The following is a 12,359-nucleotide window of genomic DNA, read 5'->3' as shown; positions in this document are numbered from 1 at the left end:
TCTCAAGGGACCCAATTCATGTCTCGCCTAATGGAGGCTCTCTGTAAGAGAATGCAGGTGAAGCGTCTGATATCGAGTGTGTATCACCCGCAGACCAATGGTTTGTGTGAGCGCTGCAATGGTACTCTCCATCAGATGCCATGTATGCTGGTTGAGACCCAAGGACACAACTGGGAGCGGTACCTCCCACACCTGCTATTCACTTACCGAGAGGTTCCACAGGCATCGACGGGGTTCTCCCCCTTCGAGCTCCTGTTCAGCAGGTGAGTCCTGGGACCCCTTGGATTGGTAAGGGAATCCTGGGAAGAGGAGTCGAACCCTTCAGAAGTGTAGATCGTGGAGTATGTCATGCGCTTCCGTGATAAAATGCAGACCTTGACGCAATTGGTGCATGACAACATGATGCAAGCTCAAGCTGACCAGAAGCACTGGTATGACCAGAATGCCCGGGAGCGTACCTACCAGGTCGGTCAAAAGGTGTTGTTGCTGGTCCCCGTACCAAAGGATAAGCTTCAGGCAGCCTGGGAAGGCCCGTACGTCGTCCACCAACAGCTCAACCCAGTCACCTATGTGGTCACGCTTGACCCCGCTCGGGTAGGCGGAAGGCCTTTCACGTCAATATGATGAAGGCTCATCACGAATGTGAAGCCTATGTCCTACCGGTCTGCAACCTGCCCGAAGACGGGAAGGAAGACCCCTCCCTGGACATGCTGGCCCAAGCCAAGGTTGGTGGGTATATCAAGGATATGGAGGTAAGTGCCTTGTTAACCAAATCCCAGTGGTCACAGTTGCGAACCAGGCTGGAACCCTTCCGGGCCGTGCTCTCCAATCGACCTGGAAGGACTGAAAACGAGGTGGACACCGGGAATCATGCCCCATTACGGCGAACACCCTATCGGATCTCCAACAAGGTGCAGCAGGTTATACGCCAGGAGATCGATGAACTGTTACAGTTGGGGGTGATCCAATGGTCCAAAAGCATGTGGGCCTCACCAATAGTCCTCATGCCAAAGAAGGTTCGGACCACCTGGTTCTGCGTGGACTACAGGGGGCTCAATGCCATCACAGCCTCTGATGCGCACCCAAATGCCGTGCATCGAGGACCTGCTTGAGCGGTTAGCTGGCGCAAATTATCTGTCCATTATGGATCTGAGTCGGGGATACTGGCGCAGGAGAAGTCTACCTTTATCATCCCCTTCAGACTGTACGAGTCCTCGGTCATGCCATTTTGGCATTAAAAATGCTCCTGCCACCGAGGGTCCCTCCCACATGTTTTCGGTGCTCTATGGCCTGGTCTTGAATTCACTTCCCTCTACTACGCTTGGATTTATAGAGGCTTGGGAGAGGGACCTGGGGATCACCTTTTCTGAGGCGGATAGTCTGAAAATCTTCACTCTTGCACATAAGATGACGATGTCCAGTCAGGCACAGGAGAGGAATTATAAATTACTGACACGCTGGTATAGGTGTCCCGCCCTTCTCCACAGGATTAACCCGGAGATCTCGGATGCCTGCTGGAAATGTGGTTCCGTGCTTCATGTTTGGTGGTCCTGTGGTCCCCTGCAACCCTTCTGGAACTCCGTTTTCGATGCCTTTCATTTGATGACTGGGGTCCGCCACGAGCCCTCTCCCCAAATGGCCCTACTGTCCCTGATACCCAGTTCGATAGCTTCCGTTAAAAAGGGGATCCTGAGATTTTGCCTCATAGCTGCCAGGGCAGTTATTCCCCGACATTGGAGGCCCACTGAGGTCCCCTCCATGGAAGAATGGATAGCTGAAATGATACAATACAATATACAATACAATATTGTTCTGCTCCAGGAAGAAATGGATAGATTACATCGCCTGGAGTCGCTGGTGGCGGGTAATGGTGATGCTGCATATGACCAGGGACGCACCTGGTTCCTCTGGCAATCCTTCAAGGAGAGCACAGGGTTCCTGACTTGGCTGCGTACATACTCATAATTCTCAATACGTGGATGTGTACATTGCTGGGTCTCCCTTAACCCCCCCTCCCCTCCCCCTCCTTACTCTCCTTCTCCCCCATACCCCCTCCCCCCCCTTTTTTTTTCTCTTCTTCTCTTTCTTTCCTTTTCTCCTATCTCTACAATTGCTTTTTCTTACAGGTTCTGTATTCTGTATGTAAGGTCCATGTCCCGAGGTGATTCTCAAGATGAGAAGCATGTACCCTTTATGTGCCAGAATCCTTGTTCAACTACACTTGTGCTGTGTTCTCAGAGGCGTAATGTATAGCTCTGGACATTGTAATGATTCTTTTTATTGTTTTTCCTGTTTAAAATTTCATTAAAATTTCAATAAATATATTTACTGAGAAAAAAAAATGCTCCTGCCACTTTCCAGCGGATGGTCAACCACCTGCTTCAGGGACTGGAGAAGTACGCGGTGGCGTACTTGGATGACATTGCCGTCTTCACTTCCTCCTGGGATGACCACCTGCAACATCTACAGGAGGTGCTCAGGTGAATTCACCAAGCAGGCCTGAACATAAAGCTGGGAAAGTGCCAGATGGGCATGAGAGAGGTCCACTACTTGGGGTAGGTGGCAAGACCATGAAACCAGAGAGGCTTCATGAGGCCAGAGCCTGGGAAAGTGGATGCGATCGCATCCTGGCCCACCCCCAGGGCCAAGAAGAAGGTGATGTCCTTTCTGGGCACTACAGGGTACTATAGGCACTTTGTACAGAACTATAGTAGCATGGCAAAACCCTTGACAGACCTCACCAGGAAGAAGCTACCCCAAACAGTCGACTGGACGGACGGCTGTGAAGTGGCTTTCCGGGCTTTGAAAACAGCCCTGTGCAACTCTCTTATGTTGAAGGCAGTCGAGCGTTCCTGGTGCAGACTGATGCCAGCGAGTTTGGCCTCGGTGCTGTGCTCAGCCAGGTCGACTCGGAGAACCATGAGCACCCCATGCTGAACCTGAGCCAGAAGCTTCTGCCAAGGGAAGTGGCCTATTCCATGATCGAGAAGGAGTGCCTGGCCATGGTCTGGGCCCTGCAATGTTTGCAGCCCTACCTGTACGGTCGCACCTTCACTGTTGTAACCGACCACAACCCTCTGCACTGGCTACAATCTGTGTCTGGTACCAACAGAAGGTTGCCGCGCTGTAGCCTTGCCCTCCAGCAGTACGACTTTACCATTAAATACAAAAAGGGCAGCGGGCATGGTAATGCAGGCGGGTATTCCCAGTGGGGCAAACCTACCGAGGTGCGCATGGAGGAGTACAGAGAGGTCCTGCCTCCGTAGCACAGCCCAAAAGGGGGAGGTGTCAGGAAATATGAAGAATTTCTTATTATTTCAATTACACATACAGCACTCTCAGCTGCAGTTTTCTCTATCTGTATGTGCCTGTGAGCTATTTCACTCCCCCCTCCCTCTCCCCTACTATACAGCTGAAATGTGAGACCAGCTTGCCAGCAGTCCTCACAGAGGAGTTTTATGGTCTTAAACTGAAAGTACAAGTAGAAGCACATGGGAAAACCCAGGTTTCTTTGTCTTAGCAAATGTAAATATCATAGCACCGACTAATGACAGAAGTGGGACAAATACATCTTTGGCATGTGCCTCGGTAGAACTACCAGCCAGTGAGTTTTCTAGGTTCCAGAACCAGCACAATTGAGAAACGGATTACTACTTAACCGGGTCACATAGCTACTCCATGCTTATATTTAAATGAACCACTATGTCACGCTGAGCATAACGACACGGGTGTCGTCTTTCTACGAGGTTCATGCGCCGAGATATGTGGGATGATGTTTTTTCATATACTCAAGAAAGAGTAGTGCATTCCATAGCTCTGCCCACCCCATGAGGTCATCCAGGGGGGGACCCTTAGTTTTGGGCAAAGGTATAAACTCAGAGGCCCAGACAAGGGAGGGTATTTTGCTGGGGGATTCAGCTATGACAGGCTGTGTAATCTGACCTTATGATTTTGGGAAGGTCCCCTCCACCACCACCACCACATGGCATACCACTGAATGATATGAAAGAACTGTAATTTGATTTTCACCTTTAATCCCTGTTATTTTTGTAATTGTCTATATATACGATACTTGTCTTCTTTTATAATATCTTTTTACCCTTTTGTAAACAAGCCTACCTTTTGGAGTAAAACATATAAAATTACTAGCTTCGTTTCTCCTTGCTCTATAACATACTGTCACGTCCTCTGAGGTAAAATCACGCTACTAATTGGGTTGGCTCCTGACCCATTACTGATTAAGAAATGTCATCACAGGACCCTCTGGCTTTGCATTGACTTTACAAGTCTCAATAAGATCAAGTATCTGTTGCTATTGATTCCGGAGTTGTTTAGACGTGCCAAGAGCTTTACCAAGATGGTTAGAGCATACAATCTAATCCGGATACGTCGAGGAGATGATGGCTTTCAACACCTGTGATGGCCATTATGTGTACAGAGTTATGCTATTTGGGCTCAATAGTGCCTCAGCTGTCCAAGAATTTGTGAACAACATCTCTTGAGACCACCTCTACACTTGTTTCATGGTTTACCTAGACGATATTTTGGTCTATTCTCCCAATCCGCCATTTCAGAGAAAATCGCCTGAGAAAATTTGAGAAATGTGTGTTTAAACAATCTTCTCTGCCTTTCCTAGGTTATATCATCTCGGACACAGGCCTGGAGATGAATCTGGAGAAGGAGCCTTCCATCTTCGAGTGGCCGCGTCCTGCCGTTGTTAAAGCTATCCAGAGATGTGCCAACTACTGATGACAATTCAATACGCATTTTTCGTTCCTGACTACTTTCATCTCCACTATGATCTGTAAGGGTCCCAATCTGAAGGTATGGACTCCACTACCTAAGGCTAAGTTCACATTAGCGTTTGTGTGCATCATATAATCTGCATGCGCAAATGCATGCCAAAACGCATGCTTACGCCTCTGCATAATCTTACACATGGCGCAAAAAACCGCTGCGTGTGCATGTGTTTGCGTTGTTTATGTGCATGGTGGAGGTGGTGAAATCACTTCCTGGACATGCGCAGTCTGAAGTACGCATGCATATCGAACGCATGCATACGCATGTCCTTGCGTACAAATGAGTTCCCATAGACAGTAATGCGTCTTTTTTACGCACGCATCAGCAATAATCTGCGTACGCATGATTGCGCAATATTTGACTCCTCAAAAAATGCAACATGTTGCGTTCACCAGACACCGCCGCACACCGCGAAACGACGCATGCGTAAGCATCTGCGTGCAAACGTATGCAAACGCATGTCCCTGCATTCACCATGTTAAAGAAATGTATGCATGACGCATGCAGATCTATGCGGATCATACGGTGCGCACAGATATGCTAATGTGAACCCAGCTTAAGAATGCTTTTCTTTTCCTGAAACAGGCCTTTTTCTTTACCCCATTATTACATCGACCAGAAGTGAACAAACAATTCTTTCTGGAGGTAGATGCTTCATCTTTTATGGCTGGAACTGTTCTCACCCAAAAGTCTCCTTCCGGCCTTATGGTGAACTGTGTTTTGTTCTCCAAGGCCTTTTCTTCCCTGGAGCACAACTACTTGATAGGCGGGCAAGAGTTTTTAGCTATTAAGATGGCCCTAGAGAAGTGGCGGTAAATTCTCAAGGGAGCAGTCCATCCAGCCCTCATTTATACAGACCACAAGAATCTGACCTATCTGCTGTCCACGAAAAGAACAAAATCGTGTCAGGATAGGTGGTTGTTACTTTTCTTCATTTCTTCATCTGGGTAATGGTGGATTGCTTCTCAAGATGGCACAATTCACCCCATTCCAGAGCGACCTTCTGTCCGCTCTGGAACTGGTGGAGAAATTCATCCTGCACATCTTCCATCTTCACAGATTCCCTCGCCATATTGTGTCCGACAGATGTGTCCAGTTCACATTCAGATTTTGGCAAGCTTTGTGTAAGCTTCTGAACGTTCTCATCTGCATGCCACCGTCAACCCAACGAAGAGGTAGAGAGAATCAACCAGATTCTGGCCAGCTTCCTGCGTTACTTCACAAATGCACATCATGACGATTGGGTCAAGCTCTTACCATGGGCTGAGTTCTCCTATAACAACCATGTAAGTGAGTCTTCTGTAAGCTCTCCATTCATTATTGTTTTTGGGCCATAGCCAGGAATCCCTCTTCTGGTGATGTCCACTTCTGGTGTGCCAGCTACCGATGCCCTTTCAAAGAATTTCTCCAAGATATGGGAGAACACTAAAGCTACTCAAGAGAAATCGTCTAAGTGTATGAAGAACCATGGACAAGAGACGCTTGGATGCTCCTTGCTATCAGCCATGGAATAAGGTGTGGCTATCTTCCAAGTACATCTGTCTCAAGATCGCATCCTGCAAGTTGAGTGCTCGTTTCATCAGTCCCTTGGGAGTCAAACAAATTAATGCAGTATCCTATAAGTTGGAGCTGCCAACCTCCTTACAAACACCCAAATCCATTAAGTCCCATGAGTCCCTTCTACAAGGATCCTGGTGCCATGCCTGCTTCCATCAGCTCCAAAGAAATCTTTGCGGTGAAGAATATCCTAGCCTTGAAGAGGAGGAGATTAAAGACCTTTTTCTTAGTTGATTGGAAGGGATTTGGACCTAAAGAAAGGTCTTTGGTGCCCAGAGAAAATATTCATGCTCCACCTTTTTCTGAAATTCCTAGGGGGTTTAAAGAAGAGAGGGCATAAAGGGGGTACTGTTAGACCAGCAATGGTGCCCCTGCGTGTGTCCCCTTCCTCCTCCCAGCAGGGACGCTGGTGTGTTCACTTATGTAACAGAGTGTCCCCCCAGCCTGTTTCATGGACCACACTGTAATCAGGCCTACATTAGCATCTTGTCCTGCATCTGGTGGGGTCATGTTTGTCTTTGTTCCTCTCTGCAGGGGGCATCTCAAATACACATGCAGGCAGGGCTTCTGGAACATTCTTCATCCTTTGAGCTATGTTTAAGAGGGTGGGTGTTAGTAGCTCTGCTCAACAAGGTGGCTGATCCCAAGAGAGGTAGGACTATAAGGCTAGGTTCACATTGCGTTAGTGCAGTCCATTCAACGCATACGCTAACGGACTGCGCTAACGCAAGTGCCGAAAAAGGATCGCGTTTAGGTGATCGCGCTAGCGCAAATGCTCTATCTGCGCTAGCCGTGACGGACCCGAAAACGCTGCAGACGCTGCAGACTGCGTCCGAGGGTCCGTTACAGAATGACGGCACATCACTAACGCATGCGCTACATAATGGCAGTCAATGGGTGCGCTAACGGATCCGTTACATTACGTTAGTGCCACTATGTAATGGATGCTGTCAGCGGACTGCCATTAACGCAATGTGAACCCAGCCTAAGCCACATGCCAACATCAATATGTTGAGTTAGTTGATGCTGTGTGTTGGGAAGGGAGAGGATCTGCAGCTGCAACCAGAAACACTGCAGATCCGCAAGCAATTTACAGTACAATGTAAATCAATGGGGGGATAAAAATGCTGCGCTAATGGTGCGGAAAATGCCGCACTAAAAACGCAGCAGATTTTAAAAAGGACCATGTCAATTATTTTTGCAAATCTGCAGCGTTTCTGCACCCATTGACTTCCATTGACTCAATCAAATCTGCAGCAAAACCGCAGGATCTGCGGTTTTGCTGCAGAGTTGGGTGCGAGAAATGCTGCAGATCAGGAGGGGGAAGAGTGTGTGGGTGGAGACTGTGTGTGGGCGGAGACTGTGTGTGGGCGGAGACTGTGTGCGGGGAAGATGTGTGTGTCTGTGTGCGGGTGTTTGTGTGTCTGTGTGTGCCTGCGGTGGTCTGCGGGGCTTGGGTGTGTTTGTGGGGGGATCGCAGGCTTGTGCAGGGATCGTGGGGCTGTGTGTGTCTGTGTGGGTGTGAGTGGGTGTGTGTGGGGCTGTGTTTGTGCGGGTCCGTATGTAGGCAGCCATCGTCCGATGGGATTACTAGTCCCATCCGGCTATGCCTGCTACAATGACAGCTAGCCAGATCATGGGACAGTATAGTCCCATCATCCGGCTATTGTGTTCAAGTGTAAAAAAAAAACCACATACGCATATATACAGAACATACAGTTACACATATAGACATACAGTACATACAACATACAGTACAGACTGGTGGAGGGCTGCAGTGATCGTTGACTTTGTGGAACTTTCTCCCATCTCCCTACTGCATCTCTAGAGCTCAGCCACAGTGATCTTTGGGTTCTTCTTTACATCTCTCACCAAGGCTCTTCTCCCACGATTGCTCAGTTTGGCTGGATGGCCAGGTCTAGGAAGATTCTGGTGGTCCCAAACTTCTTCCATGTAAGGATTGTGGAGGCCACTGTGCTCTGAGGAACCTTGAGTCCTGCAGAAATTCTGTTGTAACCTTGGCCAGATCTGTGCCTTGCCACAATTCTGCCTCTGAGCTCCTTGGCCAGTTCCTTTGACCTCATGATTCTCATGTGGTCTGACATGCACTGTGAGCTGTGAGTTCTTATATAGACAGGTGTGCGCCGCTCCAAATCAAGTCCTATCAGATTAATTACACACAGCTGGACTCCAATGAAGGAGGAGAACCATCTCAAGGAGGATCACAAGGAAATGGACCTAAATATGAGTGTCTGAGCAAAGGGTCTGAAGACTTATGACCATGTGATATTTCAATTTTTCTTTTTTAATACATTTGCAAAAAATTTCTACATTTGTTTTTTTTTTCAAGATGGGGTGCAGAGTGTACATTAATGAGAAAAAAAAATGAACTATTTGGAATTTACCAAATGGCTGCAATGAAACAAAGAGTGAAAAATGTAAAGGGGTCTGAATACTTTCCGTACTCACTGTATACACCTATGTCTCATCTTACACACTTGATTGAATTCTTGCTGTGTGGCACAGAACTCATATTTGTTTGCAGCGCCAATCAATTTCTCTGTTAATGGTGAAAACTGACACCAATGACTGATGGTAAAACTGACACTGACTAATTACTGATGGTAATCACATACCCTGGGAGAGAGGCAGGAGGAAGGCACAGCTGTATGACCTCGGGTTAATGAAGCTGCGGATTGGCACATACCGTCCCGTGCAATAAAATCCTTTATTGTGGCATCATCATACCAACAGCCGGCAGATAAAATGGCGGAGCAAATGCAGACGACGATCGTTTCACGCTTACATTGCGCTTCAACAGGTCACTGATGGTAAAACTGACACTGACCAATCACTGATGGTGATAAATGACACTGACTAATTACTGATGGTGATAAATGACACTGACTGATCACTGATCGTAATCACATACCCTGGGAGAGAGGCAGGAGGAAGGCACAGCTGTATGGCCTCGGGTTAACCAGGGATTACGGGTGCCACTTCCAAAGAAAGAGAATATGTATGTCCATAAAGAAGAAAGTGGATTGGCACATACCGTCCCGTGCAACAAAATCCTTTATTGTGGCATCATCATACCAACAGCCGGCAGATAAAATGGCGGAGCAAATGCAGACGACGATATTTTCGCGCTTACATTGCGCTTCAATAGGTCACTGATGGTAAAACTGAAACTGACCAATCATTGATGGGGAAAACTGACACTGACCAATCACTGATGGTGATAAATGACACCGACCAATCACTGATGGTGAAAACTGACACTAGGCAAATATTAATGAAACTCAGACTGTTTTTGGGTATGAGAAAAATCACTGACCTGTGAATAAGTCTTTAATGACAGGAGTGACAACATGCAGGTAAAGAGATGCAAGGTAAAAGGTGATGGAAGACCTCGGTGACCTTACCTTCCAAGTCCAATCTTCAGTAAAAATCTGCGTCTCAGCAATATCTGGGCGGTTCCAGGTCACGGCCAGTTTCAGTTGATGGTCAAAGTTTTCTTGTCCGTAGCGATCAGTACTGTGAGAAGCTGAAAGACACAAGCTCTGGTGAGATTCCAGGTCACCATCATGGTCACCATCATGGGGCCAGTCTTTTATGGACTGTGGAGAATATGATCTGAGCCACTGCTCTATATCCCATGCTCAGGCCTCAGACATTGGATTTGGTTTGCTGAGAAATTACCCTAGACAAAAGACTCTATTACGAGCACTGGAGCCAGGGAGAAGCACTGCCTTGAGATGAGCCTAAATTGTCTGGAAGAAGACCCTTTTACTATATTCAGTAGGCCCAGAGGCATTGACTATTATCTTTATGTTGACTTTTGAATTTGTGTGGCTTTTCTTTGGTTGGTCAAGAAGCACAATAGTTCATATGAGCCTGGATGTTGACTTTTGAATTGATGTTTGTTGTAACTTATTGTCTGTTATCTCTGGAGGACAGGGACTCAGGGTCATGGAACAATAAAGGTTTGTTAACCCCTTCATCCGAAGCCTGTTTTCACCTTCCTGGCCAGGCCAATTTTTACAATTCTGACCAGTGTCACTTAATAGAACATATAGATCCTTCTGTAGAAAGCCATATTAGGATCAAGGAGTGTTTTTAAACCACAATATTATCCTAAGTCATGTGACAAGGCTCGGTAAAGGGTCGACATTGACTGTTAGGATTGCTACTTCCAATAGGTGGCACTAGAGTTCTAGTCCTCTTCCTCTCTGAAGAGACAATTTGCATATTTCCCAGAGGAGCATTGCGGCTTTAAGTCTCCTCATCTCTGCATGCTTATCATCTCACTCTCCGCAAGGAGAAACGATACTTCTTGGATCTAAACCACAATATTAAAACAATAAATTTATTAATTCAACAAATATAAACCATGCGATAAAATAGAACAGATTGGTCCCTCAGACCAAGCAAAGAGAGGCCAGCATAGTACATTTGTTTTAATATTGTGGTTTAAAAACACTTGTTGATCCTAATCTGGCTTTCTACAGAAGGATCTATATGTTCCCTATGTATTATGGAGTGTTGCCTACCCTTGTGTAGGACCTATGGGCACGGGTAATGTGCTTACTACAGTGTCACTTAATGTGGTAATAACTCTGGAACGCTTCAATCCCACAGATTCGAAGGATGTTTTCTTGTGACATATTGTACTTCATGATAGCGGTAACATTTGTTCAATATGACTTGTGTTTGTTTGTGAAAAAAATTTGGTTAAAATTTGGAAAATTGTGCATTTTTTAATTTTTAATTCTTGTGCCCTTAAACCAGAGAGTTGTCACACAAAATACTTAATAAATAACATTTCCCACATGTCTACTTTACATCAGCACAATTTTTAAAACCTAATTGTTTTTGTTGTTTGAGAAATTGCTGGGCAACTTTTAACCCTTAGAATTTCCTATCTTTCCAACATAATTTACAAAACCATTTTTTAGGGACCACATCACACTGAAAGGGACTTTGAGGGGTCTATATGACAGAAAATACCCAGAAGTGACACCATTCTAAAAACTGCACCCCTCAAGTTACTTAAAACCACATTCAAGAAGGGTATTAACCCTTCAGGTGCTTCACAGGAATTCATTCAATGTGGAAGGAAAAAATGAACACTTCACTTTTTAAAAAAAAAATGTTACTTTAGACCCAAATTTTTTTTATTTTTGCAAGTATAAGGCTACTTTCACACTGGCGTTTTTTTTTAATGCGTCATTTAGGGGAAAAAACGCATCCTGCAAAGTTGTTTGCAGGATGCGTTTTTGCCCCATAGAGTAACATTACCGACGCATTGCGACGCATTGCCACACGTAGCAACCGTCGTGCGATGGTTGCGCCGTGTTGTGGCGGACCACCGGGAGAAAAAAACATTAAATGTAACGTTTTTTGCTCCAGACAGACCGCTTTTTCTGACCGCGCATGCGCGGCCAGAACTCCGCCCCCACCTCCCCGCACCTCACAATGGGGCAGTGGATGCGCCGGAGAATGCATCCGCTGCACCCGTTGTGTGGCGCTAACAATGCTAGCGTCGGAATCTCGGCCCGATGCAATGCGACGGGCCGAATTCCGACGCTAGTTTGAAAGTAGCCTAACAGGAAAAAATGGACATTAAAATTTGTTATGCAATTTCTCCCAAGTATGCCGATACCCCATATGTGGAAGAAAACGAGACCCCTCTGGGAGCTTATCTAGATATGTCGTGAGCACAATTAACCCCAGGTACTTCACAGTTTATAACATTGAGCCGTGAAAATAAGAAAATCTCATTTTTCAAACAAAAAATGTTACTTTAACCCAAATTTTGCATTTTAACAAGGGTAACAGGAGAAACTGCACCATACAATTTGTTGTGTAAATTCTTCTGAGTACGCCGATACCCCGTATGTGCTCGAAAACGACTTTTGAGGCACAGTGCAAAGGTCAGAAGGGATAAAACGCCGTATTGGAGTTCAGATTTTGCTGGATTGGTTTGAGGGTGCCATGCC

At 46.3% G+C, this 12,359-nt stretch overlaps 1 protein-coding gene across 1 annotated transcript in view; it reads right to left on the bottom strand.

Moving 5' to 3' along the window:
- LOC138671448 (transient receptor potential cation channel subfamily M member 2-like) overlaps positions 1 to 12,359 on the bottom strand; it is a 348,271-nt gene that overhangs the window by 162,663 nt on the left and 173,249 nt on the right. Inside the window, exon 11 of the mRNA XM_069759624.1 lies at positions 9,783 to 9,904. Within this exon, the coding sequence (XP_069615725.1) occupies positions 9,783 to 9,904 (122 nt within the window). The remainder of the gene's footprint in view (positions 1 to 9,782; positions 9,905 to 12,359) is intronic.

This window comes from Ranitomeya imitator, chromosome 3 (assembly GCF_032444005.1).
Source record: "Ranitomeya imitator isolate aRanImi1 chromosome 3, aRanImi1.pri, whole genome shotgun sequence".
In the NCBI taxonomy this organism is placed as follows: Eukaryota; Metazoa; Chordata; class Amphibia; order Anura; family Dendrobatidae; genus Ranitomeya; species Ranitomeya imitator.
This window is presented reverse-complemented; position numbering and strand designations above follow the sequence as displayed.